The sequence below is a fragment of the Heterocephalus glaber genome, unplaced genomic scaffold, assembly GCF_053883595.1.
Source record: "Heterocephalus glaber isolate CG9 unplaced genomic scaffold, H.glaber_assembly_v1.0 deba00001561, whole genome shotgun sequence".
NCBI lineage: Eukaryota > Metazoa > Chordata > Mammalia > Rodentia > Bathyergidae > Heterocephalus > Heterocephalus glaber.
In genome coordinates, this window is record NW_028258349.1 from 10123063 (window position 1) to 10140002 (window position 16940).

Genomic DNA, 16940 nt, shown 5'->3' on the forward strand with positions numbered 1-16940 from the left:
AGCACTGCACAAATAAATAAAATAAACAAACAACATATAACAGTGTACCTCGTCTCTTCTCTATCCCCATCTCCCTCCAGCAACCATCTTCTCTGCCCTTCCCTATTCTCTGCCACACTGACTTTTGTTCCCCATTCTCACCCCCTAGTTGTCTGATAGCTCCCTAAAGACTAAATCTAAAACTCCCTGGGGCTTTTCTTCTTGTCAACCAGTACTTCAGTACTTCTCAGCTTTCTTCACACCACTCTCTGGGCTTGCCCCTGCCTTGCTAGCTAGCCCCTAAAATGACAGATTATTCCCTTCAGTGCCAGGTTCCTTCACTGGATACCCCAACTTGCTCACCATAGCTGTATTTCTAGCAAGAAGCTCTCATAGCTGCCAAGTCCCAGGTCTACTGAGATCATCACTTGCATATCCCACAGGGGACCTCAAATCCACCTACCCCTCCACATCAGCCTCCTGGTTCACCCTATCTCAGTGAGGTATGACCTGACACCTAAAGCAGGCACTCTGGATTCCTGCTGGCAGTGCCCTCCCCACCATATCCTACTTATTCCCATCCTTCCAAACCCTGCCTGTGCCCAGGATCCCATCATTCCAACCTCTGCACTGGGATCCCTACCTTCAGGCTGGACCCCTGGTCTGAGTTAGGGTACAAGCTAGTGAGAAGGACAGGTGGTCAAGGCTGTGCTGACAAAACACTTTAAACTGATGGACATCATTAGCCTGTATCAGAGTAGGAAGGACAAAGATGATGATTACCAGAGGCTAAATCCCCTCAACTCCAGCCTGCCTAGCTCTGTCACTGCTTCTCCACCACCCTGACCCTCTGACACCTCCACTGTCAAAAAGTCTTCCTCTGATAAGTATTTCACATGTCTCAGCCTGCTTTAAACACTTTAATGATTCCTAAAACTCCATTGCCTTAGGATGAATGACCCGGAAGTAGTCCCCACTTACTCTTCCACAACTCCAGAAGGTTCCCCCATAAGTATTCACAATTCTGTGCCTTTGCCCAAGCTGTTCCCTCTGCCCAAAGTGCTCTTCCTTCCATTCTTCACCTGAATAACACCCACCTGTCGCTCAATGAGCATTTGTCTTAGGTCAAATTGGCTCAGGTCACAAATCAGGAAAGATTCAGATGTCAATACCTTTTCTTTTCTTCATACAAAGAACACTCTTTGGACTGGTATGACTTAACTCAGACATAGCACAATGACCACTACAAGGTCTCGTTTTCTAAACAGCTGTTTCTAATTGTACAGCAGTGATTCATCTTATTTTGCACTCATTCACCACCAGAGAAACTGCATCTAAAAAACACCCAGCTGTGCAACCTTTCTTGGCTTCGTTGCCATCCACTGCTCCCCACCACCACCAACTCCTACCCTGGTACTCAAGCCCTGGAGTGGTCCCACAGGAAAACCTGTTCTGGAAAGCCTGGGACCCTCACTCCCAAAGGAATTGCTCCATCCTTCCTCACCCACCCCCTGCCAATTACCCTAGGTGCTGCTGGAGGTCCATAAAACCATCTGTTCATAGGACAAACAATCCAGAGAGGGAACTCAAGTCCCCAGAAATAGGCAGCAACTTGTCAGAAGCCATCAAGCAATTTTGTGGGGGTGGCAGTCAGGCCTGGGGCCCTGGACTGACATCTAGGGATTCCCAGGCCAAGCCACCTTCTCCAGTTCTATGGCTTGTGATCCTCTGTCCCAAACACCACACATAATTAGAAGCTATAATCCTGTAATTCTATGATGACATCTTTTAACTTAAATATACTTCAAAACTGCTTTTTCTTTTAAAGCTAAAAGCAACTTAACAAAAAAAGCAGCTTTCCCATTCATCTGTGCATTTCCAGATTCCCCTCCTGTCCTACCTTCACTGCCCCTCACCAGTGAGCAAAAACTCAAACTGGTCAGTGTCACATGGGAGGAGAAAGATGCCAAGACCAGGTAGCAACTAGATAGCTAGGCTGTGGAACAAATAAGAATTGATTGCCCTGTGGCAAACAGTTTCACTTCCCTATTTATAATTATGCACTGTGCCTTCGATCCTATATGCTATAAAAATATCGACAATCTCTCAGCCCACCTAGTCATCACTGGCCAACCTCCAAAGGCTACTTTTAAACTCACCAGGACCTGTAAGGAGGAAGGTGTGGAAAGTGTCACTGTGACTTCTAGCTCGAAAGCATCTTTCCTGGTCCTGTCGCCAGTGGGCTTCCCAACACCCCAGCTGGCCCCAGTTGAGGTGGCTTGGTGATGGGATGGGGGTACGGGGGTGTACTGGGGATCGAACCCAAGACCTTCCTACTAAACTGCATCCCCACCCCCTTTTTATTTATTTATTTATTTATTTAAAAACAGGGTCCTGATAAATCGCTAAATTGCCCAGGCTGGGCTAGAACCTGAGATCCTTCTGCTTCAGACTTTCACAGTGCTGTGATTACCGGCGTGTGCCACCACCGCGCTCGGCTCTGGGGTCGAAGGCTTTGGAGGAACTGGGCTTAGTTCCAGGACGGGAGGCTGCGGGGAGGGCCGAGCCTGGAGCCCGCACTCGCCTGTCCAGTCTCTCAGACAACCAGATAAATCCACTTTGGCATAAAGTAAGAACGGCCGAGACCACCGCGCTCAGGCCCTCCAGGGCGACCGGGGACAGGCGAGGGGGCGGCGCCCGAGGTCCCTTTCCACAGCCGCTGCCTCTACGCCGTAAGAAGTCGAAGAGGCGGGTCCTGGAAACTTTCTGGAGGAAAAAAGGCGACCGCCAACCCGCCGGAGTGGTCGCTCGGGCGCAAGCTGGGCTCAGGTCACAGGGCGCGCGAAGGCGCTGGCGCTGCTGGGCTCAGGTCCTTCCCGGGCACGCGAGGTCGCCGGCGGGGGTGACCTGGGCCTCCCGCAAACCCCGCACTCAGGGCAAGCACCTGCAAACGCGGGCGGCCAGGTGGCCACCTGCTCCTCTCGCCCTGACGCCGCCGCGCCGCCTTCTCCCTGCTCCCCACCCTCCGTCTCCGCCCAGCAGGCCCGAGACCCGTGCGCCCGCGCCCCCTCCCCCTCCGGGCCGCCGCCCCCGTGCACGCGCTCCCGCAGCCCCCTCCTCAGCTGGGGGGTGGGGAGGCGGGCTGGAGCCCGAAGCCGCCCACCTTCCGAAAGTAGTCTTCGCCCTCCTTCTCCAGCGGCTGGCGGGCCGCGGGCAGCAGCGCATCAGTCATGCTGGCGGTCGGGGCGCGGGACGGACTGAAGTGCAGTGGCCCCGGCTCTGCCCGGACGGCGCCAGGACCCGCCCATTCCCCCCCCCCGCGGACCCCGCCCCGCCCACCGGACCAGCCCCTCCCCGCCGCCGAGGCCCCGCCCCCAGCCTGCTTGCCCAGCTGGGAGCCCCTGGGACCCTCCCAGTCTCTTTCGCAGAGGCCCCGCCCCGAGCCCCGCCCAGGATAGGGTCTTCAGGCTACCCGCGCCGGCCCAAGCCAGAGCTAGGCAGCCCAGAAACGTGGGCACCTGGCCGGCCGCTCGCGCACTCTAAGCCTCGGGGCCCAACACAAGCGACGTTGCTGGCTCAGCCCTGTAAGAGCCACGGTGGCGCAAGGGACAGCGCGGGGGTCTCAGAGGCCGCAGCGAGGCTTGGACGGGGCATTTGCCCCTTTCTCTGGCTCCATGCTTCCCGCAGGAGGACCTCTGTGCCACCCATCCCCGCTGCAAAGACTGGGCAGGTCAGCCGGGGGTGGCTGGGAGAGGGGGCCACCTATGGAAGGAACCTCGGGAGAGGTTTTGTGTCGGAGAGACCCGCGGATGTCCTTGACGTGTCTTCAGCACCACTCCAAGCCTCGATTTTCTCAACTGCAAAATAGGGTTCCGTATTTCCCCGGTTGGTCGAGGGCATTAGGACAAAGGTGCGCGGTAAAGCTCGTAGTTGAAGCGTAGGGAAGCTCTCAGTTTGGGAGAAAAAGAGGGATTTGTAGGGCTGGAGTCTGCACCAGTCCTACCCGTGCGCACTGGCTGCAGACAGACCCCGGGCCTTGCTGCCAGGCTGCGGGAACCCGGAGCGCCCAGCCCTCGGGGCCCCTCCCATTTCTGCCACCTGCCTGCAGTGGCTACTTGCCCCTCCCTCAGCCGAGGGACAGGTTCGCGCAGCTGCTGCTTCCTTTCGCGGTTGCTGTAGAGGTCGCAGGTAAAACACAATCTGTCTGCATTCAAAGCTACCTAAGCGTTGTCTCTGTACTTTCTTTTTTCTTTTTAAGTGTTTTAGGTGTTGTCCACAGTTTTTAAATAAACAGTGGCAGCTACCAAGTAAATATTAAATACATACATACATACATACATACATACATACAAGTTTGGTACATGCCTGTAATCCCAGCACTTGGGAAGCTGAGGCAGGAGGATCGCAGTGAGTTCAAGGCCAGCCCAGACTGTACAGTGAGTTCAAGGGCAAGACAAGACCTTGTCTCAAAGAAAACAGAAAAAGAGGAAGGGCAGGAGGACAAGGAAGAAAGAGAAAAAGAAAGTGGGTTTTCAGAAAGGCCTATTTAATTCTAAGAAAAAACCTGTAGAGTCCTAACCCTAGCTCAGCGTTAGAGCAGCTGTGCTTCTGTACAAGCTGGTATGGTGACACAAGCCTGTGTTCCCCACACTTGAGAGCATCAGTTCTTAGGGACTTGGAGTTGAAGGCCAGCCAGCTGTATAGAGAGTTCAAGACTGGCCTAGAGCTGGGTGTGGTATTGAACACCTGTATTCCCAGCTCTGAGGAGGCTGAGGCAGGAGGACTGCTGAGTTCAAGGCCAGCCTGAACTACCTAGGGAGACCCTGCCTCAAAACAAAATAAAACCCATTACCCTTCTCTCTTACTTTCAGAAGCAAACATCCAGCTAATTTCAACATGGATTGCTTAATCCACTGCCTTGGAAATGTCCCAGTCCAGGCTTGGAGTTTAAAATAGCCAGTTGGGCTGGGGATGTAGTTCAGTGGTATCACCGCCTGCCTTGAAAGCGCAAGGTCCTGAGTTTGATCCCCGGTCCCAAAAAGAAAAAAAAATAGCCACTTGAGAAATAAATTGGACACACAAGTTTAAATACTGCATTGTTTCTCTGGTGTGAGAAACCGAAAGTGGAAATAGGACTGAAATGTATAATAGATATTGAGAAATAGAAAGTGTTCAAATGGGAAGGGGAACAAGGAAGGGAGGGGAAAAGGAAGGAAGGGACAAGAAAAAAAGTGAAAATAAAAGGAAAAATGGAAACAAAGTTTTTGTACATAGGGATGGAAGGGGGGTTGAGGAGGGAATGGGATCAAATAAAATAAAATTTATTTTAAAAAACAGCTACTTGGGCTCAGCCCTGGGGTGGTGACTCACCCTATTACATGTGTAATACTAATAAACTTATCAATAAGAGAACCTGAACTGTGGCCAGGAAGTTTATGGATATTGTGCTGTGCATAAAAGGAGTAATTGCTATTCCCTGACAGGTGCGGAGACCTGGTCTCAAAGGAGTGACCAAGAGTACACGCCCCGCTTAGCTCCAACTTGCTGACACCAGTCCTTCCCTCGAAACTTCATGTCTTCCCACCTCCTTCTACCATCTCCAAGCCCAAAATACCTTTGCAGTTTGTCACTTGTACATGTCACTTTTCTTATTGCTGGCTTAGTAGCCTTCTTTAAAATTACTCATTTTGATGGACGTGGTGGCACAAGCCTGTGATCCCAGTACTTGGGAGGCTGAAGCAGGAGAACTGCCATGAGTTTGAGGCCAGCTGGAACTGCATAGTGAACTCACGGCCAGCCTGAAATATATAGCAATATCCTGTGTCAAAAAAGAAAAGAAACAAACAACAACAACAACAAAAACCAAATAATAAGTAAATAATTCATTTTACTTAAACAAATTTTATTTGAAGAGGCAACTATAACAAAACCATAAGTGAAACAACAGTGGTACTTTGCCCGGCAGAGAGGCACATAAAAGTAAATACAATGAAAACCAAAGTCCACTATATAATCTAGCCTGACATCATTGCCTCTTCCTGCTGCTGCTGCTTTTGTTCAAAAGGAAGAAGAGTAAGAAAAGAAAGGTTGCTGTTAAAGACACTGTAGGGGATGATGAGGTACAAATGATCAAAGTGTGCTACGTGGATGTAGGAATCTGGCAGAAGAAAGCCCATTCATCTGCATGACCAATATGCACTCATTAAAAAAAAGATGAATAAATGACTACCAATAAAGAAAGAAAGAAACACTAGCCCAGTCTAAGACTATCTCCTGGGTGTCTTCAGACGTCAAGGTGAGTCCCAGCGGGTTACCCATCCCTTGGCCACATGAACCACCTGAGTGTCACTCCTTGGGGTCCTGCAAGACCGGAAAGCTTTGTGCACTCCCATGACTCATCAGAATGGGGCCTGGGGTTTACTGTGTTTCTCTGCTCCCACTGTGGCCAGGGAAGTAGAATCAGTGCTTCTGACCAACACAGGATCAACAAGTAACCTCCTGCTTGTCAACCCCACTGGCATGTTCTAAAGAACTGGTAGTTGGGCTGCAGATGTAGCTCAGTGGCAAGGCGCCTGCCTGGCAAGCACAAGGTCCTGAGTTTAATCCCTGGTTCCATGGGGAAAAGAAGAAAAAGAAGAAAAGGAACTGATAGTGATTCCCTGAGCTCCTAACTAAAAAGCTAGGGTGATTCCAGCACCTGCCTCGCAAGCACAAGGTCCTGAGTTCAATCCCCGGTACCAAAAAAAAAAAAAAAAAAAAAAAACTAGGATGAGAATTTCTGAGATAGGCAAAAGATTAAGATCTCAACTGCAAGACATATGTGGTGGGGCACACTTATAACCCCAAAACTTGGGAGGCTGAGGCAGGAAAGGTCTCAAGTTCAAAGCCAGCAAGCCAGGACAACATAGCAAAACCCTGTTTCAAAACAACAACAACAAAAACTTCAACTGCATTTTGCCAAGTCCCATCATACCATCTGGTTCAGGTTGGTAGTTGACTGTCCAGGGACCCAATTTCTCCAAGTAAAAGTCTCGCCTTGTAAGACCTGCTTGTTGACAAAAGGAGCATTGGCTTCTCTGGGGACAGCCAGATGTATGTTCCTCTTGGGGAGTCTGATGAAATTTGCCAAATTAAATGCAGAAAAGTACAAGGCCATTGCCAGGGTTTGGATATGGTTCAGTTGTACACAGTTACCACATTGCTATCAGGTATACCATGAATGAATCTCACAAAAAATATTGCTGAGTAAAGGAAAACAGACGCAAAATAATGTATGACGGCATTTTATGTAAAGTACAAAACAAACTAATCCATTCTGATATTATTTCTTCTGAGATTCTAGAAACTTTCTTGCTTGCTTTTTTTTTTTTTGCATTGAGGACTGAACCCAGAGCATTTGTGTGAAGCTACATCCCCAGCCCTTTTTATACTTTTTTAATTGCCCAGAGTGGGTGGGCTCAAACTTTTTATCTTCCTGCCTCAGCCCCCCAGACTGCTAAGATTACAGGCATGTGTCACCACACCTGTTTGCTTACTTGCTTTTTTTTGGTTTTGTGAGACAGGGTCTTGCTATTAGTTCAGGTGGCCTTGAACTCACTGTAGCCCAGACTGGCCTCAAACTCATGGCAATCCTCCTGCCTCAGCCTCCCAAGTACTGAGATTCCAGGCGTGCGCCGTGACACCTGGCTTACTTGCTTTTTTGTTTAAATTATGCCTGTGGACAACACTGCAGCTCCTGCCTGGGGTTTCTAGCCTGCTGGTCTTCTGTGTGGATTTTGGATTTGCCAATCCCCACAATTGTCTAAGCCAATATCTTGAAATAAATCTCTGCCTCTGATTCATCCTGTTTCTCTGGCAGAACCTTCCCTGACACAGGGGCCATTGATAAAGTTCAGATTAGTAATGATAAAAATGTATCTGGGACCATGGGAACTGAGACACAGGAGTCATGTTTTAGAGCTATTTCTAAGATGGGTTCTACAGAAGTTAGAGATAAGGCTTAAAGTAAAAATAAGAAATAGGGGGGAAAAAAGATAAACTTCATATTCCTGGAGAGAGCACAGATGTTTATGCTGTGAATGGAGATAAAGAATTCAGGAGCATTAAGGGGTCTGGGTTGGGAGAACACCAAATATTTTGGAGCACAGTAAACTTGAGGTCCTTGAGGGGCTTTGACTGCCTATGTACCCAGCTGGCTTTTGAAAATGAGTGATTCTTAGGGAGACATCTGGGCAGAAGAAAACAATGTAATTTTGGAAAGAATGTCTCTCTGTTCCTTGAACTATTCCCTTTTTCTTTTACATTGCTGTGCGTTCATCTGTGTGCTTTTCTTTTCCTTATTTCCCTTCTGAAGATTGGACCCCTGGCCTTGCACACACTAAACAGCCACTCTACTACTGGGCCACAGCACTAGCCCTGAGGTTTTTTTTCTTCCTGATATTGTTTTCTTCCCCTATCTGCTGATTTCCAGAGTCAGGTCACACTCAGGCAGAGTATCCACTACACATGTTCTGTGTAACTATAAAGAGTGAAGGTATAATTAAGACAATTTCATTTAGTGTGCTGGGGCTCGATCCAGGGCCTCAAGGATGCTATGCAACCACCCTACCTTGGTGTCACAACCCAGGCCCCATGACAATTCTTTAATGAAGTACCCAGAAACTTTTCCACTCTTTGAATTAGTTGGCTCTAACCCTGAGTCCTTGGGGACTGCTGCTCTGATATTTTAAGCTTCTGGTTTCCAGCTCCTTTTTCTAGGAATTCAATCCATCAGCCTTCTTTTTGCCATGGTTTCAAAATTTTTAGTTCCCTCCCAGTTTCCTTTTTTGTGTTAGAAATTTTCTGTTTCATGCTTTGCACGGTGACACATACCTGTAAGCGCTGCACTGGGAGGCTGAGGCAGGAGATCGTGAATTTTAGGCCAGCCTGGACTACATATTGAGATCCTGACTTTAAAGTAAGAAAAAAAGAAAAGAAAAGAAAGTCCATTTCTTAATCTGCTTGTTGCTGCATGCATACATTTACCTTATGAAAATGCACAGAATTGTGTATGCTTGTGATTTGTGCATACAAAGTCCTCCCTCCATCCTCCCCCTTCTCTTTCTTTCTTTAGTACTGAGGATTGAATCTAAACAGCGCTAAGTGGAATTCCCCAACCCTTTTAGTTCATTTATTGTTGTTGGCTTTGTCTTCTTTTGTTTTATTTTGAGACAGAGTCTCACTATGTAGCGCAGGCTGGCCTCGAACTGGCTATGTCAACCAAGCTGGCCCAGAACTGGAAATCTTCCTGCCTCAGCCTCCTGGGTGCTAGGATTACAGACATTCACCACCATGCCTGTTTTATTTTATTTACTTACTTACTGTAGTACCGGGGATTGAACTTAAGGCCTTTGCACTTAGCTACATCCCAAGCTCTTTTTGAATTTTTGTTTTGTTTTGTTTTTTGAGACAGGATCTAGCTCTGTAATTCAGGCTGGTCTTGAACTCACCATGTAGCCCAGGCTGGCCTCAAAGTCACAATAATCCTCCTGCCTCAGCCTCCCAGATCCTGAGATTACGGGCACACACCACCATACTGGACTTTTTAAATTTTTTTTTTTTTTTAATTTTGGAGACAAGGTCTTACTAGGTCACTGTGTTACCCAGGCTGGGCTCAAGCTTACAGTCCTCTTGCCTGCTGCCAGAGTGCTGGGATTCCAGATGTGCCCTGCCACGTTTGACTTAGAGTGGGTTTCTTTGTTGGTCATGAGTGACCATTCTACTTGATGTGTGGACCCTGAGAAAAAATATTACTCCCTGCCCAGATGATTCGGGCCAACTTCTTATCTGTAGCCTCTGAAGGTCTTGAATTTGTATCTTCTTGCATTGTGAATAAGGAAGAAAGGTGTCATTAATCTCTTTTCTGCTACTAATCACACAATGCCATGGACTGGGTAAACTGTTTTTTCTTTGTTTTTGTTTTTGCTTTTTTGAGACAGGGTCTCACTCTGTAAATCAGGCTAGACTTGAGCTCATTGTGTAGCCCAGGCTGGCCTCAAACTCAAACTCATGGCGCTCCTACTGCCTCAACCTCCCAAGTGCCGGGATTATAGGCGAGCACCACCTGTAATCTGCAAGAGGTTTCTTTTGGCTCCCAAGATCAGGGGCTGCATCTGGTGGTGGCCTTCTTGCTGGCAGAGTTCCTGAATAGTGCAGGACATCACACAGCCATCAACAGAGAAGGTGCTTGTGTGTCCTCCCGTCCCTTCTGGTAGAGCTGCCAGCATTCAAGCAGGGGATCCACCCCAGTGGCCTAATCTAGTCCTGTTTACCTTCCAAAGGTCCCATCTGTAAGCGCCATCATCAGATGATGTTTCCAGCTGCTTAATAACTCACGTGAGCTTGGGAGGGGACAGATCATATTCAAATCATTAGCAGGAGGGCATATGGCACTTAGGCTGGTGCTGTTTTTGCATAAAGCACACGATGTTTCTTGGTTCCCTCTGCCAGGAATCAGTGGTGTTGTGTTGGAAGTGACCAGGGATCCAGATGAAGTGTGCAGTCACACAGCCTGAAGTCAAACAGCCTGAAGAACTTCTCCAAGGACTTGGCAGGGGTCTCTGAGCCTCAGTGATCAGGAGTCAAAGGGCTGATTATTATTCCTTTATTAAATGTTCATGATTGCTGAGAATCTAAGTAAAACTCTCAGTAATACATTTATTGGGTATTTCTTGCCTCTTTGTAAGCTATAAGCCATGGGAAAATTAGTTTGAGCAGTAAACAAATTTTTATTAAAAATGATGACTTTCCAAAAGTCAGCACTTGGTACACACTTGTAATCCCAGCACTCTGGAAGACTGAGGCAAGAGGATCACAAATTTGAATCCAACCTGGGAAACAGTGAGACTCTATCTCAAAATAAAAAAAATAAACAAAGGGCTGGGGGTGTAGCACAGTGTGAAAGTCCTGGCTTTCAATCCTAGTATTAGAAAAAAAAAAATCATGAACTTTCATCCAGACATGATGGCACATACCTATAATCAGAGCTTTCCAGATGGCTGAGGCAGGAGGATCACAAATTGAAGCCCACCCTGGGCAGTTTAGCAATTTAGCAAGAACTTGTCTCAAAAATACAAAATAATAAAAGGGGCTAGGGATGTAGCTTGGTAAGGCTCTGGTTTCAATCTTCTATATCGGAGAAAAACTTAAAAATCATGGACTTTCATGTTTTGTCTGGACATATGGGTTTATCCTGCAAGCTTCTTTATTTTCAATATTTACATTTACATTTACAATGACAGTTCATGTTTAAATGATCCCCCTGGGCCTTGCAGGTCTTCAAAAAATAGGAAGATATCTTTTTTGTTGTTGTTTTCTCTTCTGATACTGAGAATTGAACCCAGGGCCTTTGCACTGAGCTACATCTCAGCCCTTTTTAAATTTTTTGAGACAGGGTCTTGCTAAGTTACCTAAGCTGCACTTGAACTTATGATCCTCCTGCCTCATCCTCCCATAGTGCTGGTATTATGGATGCATGCCACCAAGCCCAGAGTGATATCTTTCCTTTAGTACACTAAAGGAAAAGGCCTTATAACACATATAAAAACCTTTAAAATGAAAATGGCCATACTTAAAAATGCTTTGGAAAGGGGCTGGAAATGTAGCTCAGCGGCACAGAGCCTGCCTGGCAAGCACAAGGCCCTGAGTTTGATTCCCAGTACCAAAAAAAGAAGAAAACGCTTTGGAAAGAATATTATGAATGTAGCTAAAAACAAAAATTCAAATAGTACAATGCTGTGTACATGTATTCCTCCTGCCCTACCCTAATTTCCTTTGATCAGTGGTAACCATCTTACTTGAAGTTTAATGAAGAATAGCATGCATACAGTATATTTATGGATGTATTTGTCCCTACATTGTGGATGCAATAGCCAAAATAAACATGGCTATTTATGCTTTTTTTTAACATAAGTGGTAAGACTCTATGTATTCTCTCTCTGCTTTTGCTCATATCAATATACATGCTTTATCAGTATTTTTGTTTGTTGTCTTTATTTTCTTTCTTTTTTAAAATTTTTTTTATTTTTGTGGTACCAGAGATCAAACTCAGGACCTTGTCCTTGTGTGGCAGGCACAGCGCCACTGAGCTAAATCTCCAGCCCTATTTTTTTCTCTTTATCTTTTATCCTTTTTTTGTTTCTCTTTTATCTTTTCCCTATCAGCCTTTTTTAATGCTTTGTAGGACTGTTGTAGATTACTCTAGTTGCCAATTGCTGTTAACAAATTATCACAAATCTTAATGGCTTAAAACTAGAATGATCATTTTATTATTATCTCCCATGATTCCAGGAAGTACCTGATCTCAGCTAGGGTGGGAGTCTCTCCTGCAACTGGTCACTTGGCAGCTGGACGTGGATTTGTTTAGAAATCTTCCTTACTCACATATCTGATGATTGTTAGGCTGATTAACTGAGACCTTAACTAGGTCAGGAGCTGGGACACAGGACCTCTCTGTTATCAAACCAGGCCCATTTTGCCAATCACTGAAAAAGAGAAAAGGTTTATTCACAAGATGGCCAGGCCTGGAAGAATAAGTCTCCAATGTGTCTGCCCAAGGACAGGGGTCTGGGATATTTATGGGATAAAGATGTGTGGTGGTCCAAGGTAGGGAGAAAGGACAGGAGAAGCAATCCATGATCTGCATGTGTGTAATCAGACCCTTGGCTCTGCAAGGACACATGTTCAGAAAATGGAAGTGTTAGCATGATGTAAGGATGGAGTTTGGGCCTTCTTTAATTTTTAAGGCAAAATTCCTGGCCTTGAGGGTCTCAACAGATGGGGCTCAGTCTCTTTTCTATAACACCAGTCAAGGAGACAGGCAGTGAGGAAGGGCGGGAAAGATGTTTTAATCAACACAGCCTTGCTGGGAAGCACAGGTAGAGGCTCAAGATCTGTCTTAGAGGGGCTGACAGAAGCTTTGGGGGTTTATAGAAGAGGGTAACAAAGGCAAAGGCTGGGGTTGGCATAGCTGAGGTTTCCATTGCTGGCAGTTTAGGCGATTCTGGCCAAATCAAGGTGTGGTGGGTTGATCAGTGTCATGGACTGGTTTTGAGACAGTCTGGGAGAAGCCAGGTGTGGTAGCACCCTCCTGTGATCCTAGCATTCTGGGAGGCTGAGACAGGAGAATCACAAGTCCAAGCCTAGTGACTTAGGGAGACCCTGTCTCAAAATGAAAAATTGAAAGTGCCGAGGATGTAGCTCGGTGTGAAGGCCCTGTGTTCAAGCCCCAGTACTTGGCGGGGGGGGGGGGGGGGGGGTTGTTCTGGGAGAGCCATTATTGCTTGAGGGGAGAGACAGCAGCTCCTGCTTTGGAGGGCAGCCTCAGGTCCCATCACAGGTAACTGTCCTGCTTAGGGGGTGACCTCATCCTGAGAGGGTCTTCAAGGCTCTGCTTTTCCCAGAATCCGAGGTGACTGCAGGTTCGGGACAATGAGTGGAGACTTCTAGACATCACTCCGGGGGGGTGGAACAAGACAATGTGAAAGTTGGCAATTAAATGTCACTGCAAAGCCTGAAAATTACTTCAGTTATGCTTGTCTTGGTGTCCTCAGACTTGAAAAGGGATGAGACAGGATAGGTAAATTTAGGGTTGGGCCGGGGATTTAGCTCAGTGGTTCCACCACCTGTCCCCCAGGCTCAAGGACCCAAGTTCAATCCCTGGTACCAAAAAAAACAAATTTAGGGCTAATAAATCTCGTAACAGACATTCCCAGAGTGATTAGCATCCTACATGTAGAGCAAAGCAGAGATCTCGGGTTCGTTCTGCTTCCAACTGGGTGTTTGCAGGTCCAGCCTCTAGGTCTCGATTGTCTTCTGATGTGGAAAGGCCACCCACACGACACTCACACAGGCCCAAGCCAAGGGGTCAGGGGCTCCACACGGTTTGAGCTGGATGAAGGCTGCTTCCACTTCCTGAAAAACAGCTTAGGCTACCATTACCACCACAACCCATAAGTCAGAGGTGTTATCCATAGCAAAGCTTATGGGAATCTAATAGACTGCTTAGCTATGTGACCACTAAATTTGGGGGGGGGGGTACCGAGGATTAGACCCAGAGCCTTCACACTATGCTACATCCCCAGCCCTTTTCAATTTTTTTTTTTTCCAGACATGGTCTTGCTATGTAGTTCAGGTTGGCCTTGAACTATGTGGTTCAGGCTAACCTTGAATTCATGGTGATCCTCCTGCCTCAGCTTCCCAAGTGCTTGAATATGTAGATTTGTTGAGACAGGGTCTTGCTGTGTAGTTCAAGCTGGTCTTGAACTCACTAAACAGGGCTGATTGGCCTCAAACTCTTGGCAATCCTCCCTCCTCAGCCTCTGGAGTGCTGGGATTATAAGGGTGCACCACTGTGCCTGGTAAAACTTAGTGATTTTTAAAGTGTACTAAAAGAAAGTACCTAAAAGCAGGCGAGACAGGTTAAGTTTCATGGGCATAGTCAGATTTGTCCTCACTCTTCTCTCCATGTGGCCTTGACTTCCTCACAGTGTGAAAGTTAGGGTTCGAATGAACGCCCAAAGAAACTGAAATTTGCTTTTTTTTTTTTGAGATCGGGTTCTCACTGTGCAGTTCAGGCTGGCCTTGAACTCCCGGTGATCCCGCTGCCTCAGCCTCCCAATAAAGAAACTTTATTGATCAGTGCTTACTAAGTTGCAGTTAGAATTTGAAGCTGCAGGTTTCTTAAGGCTTGGGTATAGAGAATGTCATACTGCCACTTCTGAATTATTTTGATCAAATCTGAGACTTAATTCAGAGGAAAGGGGCTTAGAGTCCAGAACTGTCAAACAATTTGGGGCCCATGGTTTTAATTGATTAATTAACTAAGCAGCACTGGAATTGAACACAGTTCCTTTGCACTGAACTACATATCCAGTCCTTTAAAAAATTTTTTTTTATTATTATTCTTAGCTAAGTCACTAAATTGTCCGGGCTGGGCTCAAACTCACCATGTCCTGCCTCAGTCTTCCAGAGTGCTGGGATTACAGGCATGTGCCATGTGCCTGGCTTATTTATTCATTTTCAAGATGAAGCCTTACTACATTTCCCAGGCTGACCTTAAACTCCTGGCCTCAAGCAATCCTACTCACTCAGTCTCCCTAGCAGCAGGGACTAAGGCATATACCACCACTCTCAGCTTGCAGTCATGATTCAAAACTGGTGGGGTTTCCCCTTCCCTCAAAAAAACTGGTGTTTTGTTTTGTTTTATTTGCTTTGTTTGTTGTGCTGCCCATTGAACCCATGGTCACACATACATTCCCAGCCCTCCATAAACATCTGGACAATGGGAGAGCAAGGATTTTTTGGACAAGACCCCAAAAAGCACAGAAAACAAAAGCAAGACCAGACTCTAAATATATAAAGAGGGCCGGGATTTAGCTCAGTGGTTCGGCTGCCTGCCTCCCAAACGCAAGGTCCTGAGTTTGATCCCAGGTACAGAAAGAAAGAACCCCACAAATGCAACAGCAAAATTATATTCTGACTTTGAAATGGGCAGCTAGACATATCTCAAAAGAAGACATACAAATGCCCAAAAGGTTTATGAGAAAAAGTGCTCAACACCACCAGTCATCTGGGAAATGCAAGTCAAAACTCCAGTGAAATATCACCTCACTCTAGTAAAAATGGCTATTAACAAAAAGATTAAAGATGCGGGATGTGGTGGCACAGGCTTGTAATCCCAGCACTCGGGAGGCTGAGGCAGGAACATCTCTGAAAGATCAAGGCCAGTGTGGGCTACATAATGAATTCAAAACCATCCTGAATTACATAGTGAGACCCTGTCTCAAAAAACCAAAACAAACAAAATGGAAGATTAAAGATAACAAGTGTTAGATGGGGAAAAGGGAATCCCCCACTGTTGGTGGGAATGTAAATTACTGGAAACAATATGGAAAAATGGTATGGAATTTTTTTTTGGTACCAGGGATTGAACTCAGGACCTTGCGCTGGCGAGGCAGGTGCCGGAACCACTGAGCTAAATCCCCAGCCCCTGGTATGGAATTTTTTAAAAAAAACAATTACCCCTTTGGACCTTTTCTTCCTATTTCAAATTTTCAATTATTTCTTTTAATCATTTTAATCCTTATTTACACTTTCAGTGTAAAGAGGTAGGGGAAGTGGGAGGGGAAGGGGAAAAGATAGAAGGGAAAGGAAAAATTATGAAAAAAGGAAAAAATGGAAACAAAGTCTTTGTAAATAGGGAAGGGTGGAGGGGGGTAAGGGAGCACAGGGAATGGGGAAAAAATAAGAACCAAGATACGTCATGTACAGCTACAAGCACCCAATGATAAATGTAAATGTATTGTATACCTAAAATGTACCAATAAAAGAATTTAAGGAAAAAAAAACAATTAAGGCTAAAACTACTATATGATCCACATATCCAAAGAAAATGAGGGCCGGAGAGCTAGCTCAGTGGTTTCACCGCCTGCCTCGAAAGCGGAAGGACCTGAGTTCGATCCCCAATACCAAAAAAAAAAAAAAGAAAGTATGGATTGAACAGATAAAGGAAATGTACAACGGCATGGTGGAATACTATGTAGCTGTAAGGAGGAATGTGTGACAACATGGATAGAACTGGAGACCGCTGTATTGAGTGAAATAAGCCAGGCACAGAAAGACACACACTTCATGATCTTGCATATCTGTGGACTCCATAGAAGTCTATCTCCACTGCCTTGCAAGCACAAGGTCCTGAGTTCAATGGCCGGTACAGAAGAAGGAGGGGGAGGTGGAGGGGGAGGGGGGGGGAGGAGGGGAGGAGGGGGAGGGGGGGGGGGGGGGGGAGGGGGGAGGGGGGAGGGGGGGGGGGGGGGGGGAGGGGGGGGGGGGGGGGGAGGGGGGGGGGGGGGAGGGGGGAGGGGGGAGGGGGGGGGGGGGAGGGGGGAGGGGGGAGGGGGGAGGGGGGGGGGGAGGGGGGGAGG

The 16940-nt window shown here is 46.9% G+C and overlaps 1 protein-coding gene across 2 annotated transcripts in view; it reads right to left on the minus strand.

The window, feature by feature from the left end:
* Rhpn2 (rhophilin Rho GTPase binding protein 2) overlaps positions 1–5612 on the minus strand; it is a 65802-nt gene extending 60190 nt beyond the window's left edge. The window contains exon 1 of one of the 2 annotated variants that reach the window (XM_021239639.2): positions 5594–5612. Coding sequence is in view for 1 of the 2 variants with exons in the window: in XM_004858809.3 (XP_004858866.1) it covers positions 3143–3211 (69 nt within the window). In the remaining variant the exon portion in view is untranslated. Of the gene's footprint in view, positions 1–3142; positions 3268–5593 lie in introns of those variants that run through there. The other variant, XM_004858809.3, reaches the window with a different exon arrangement.
* Positions 5613–16940: the final 11328 nt, after the last annotated feature.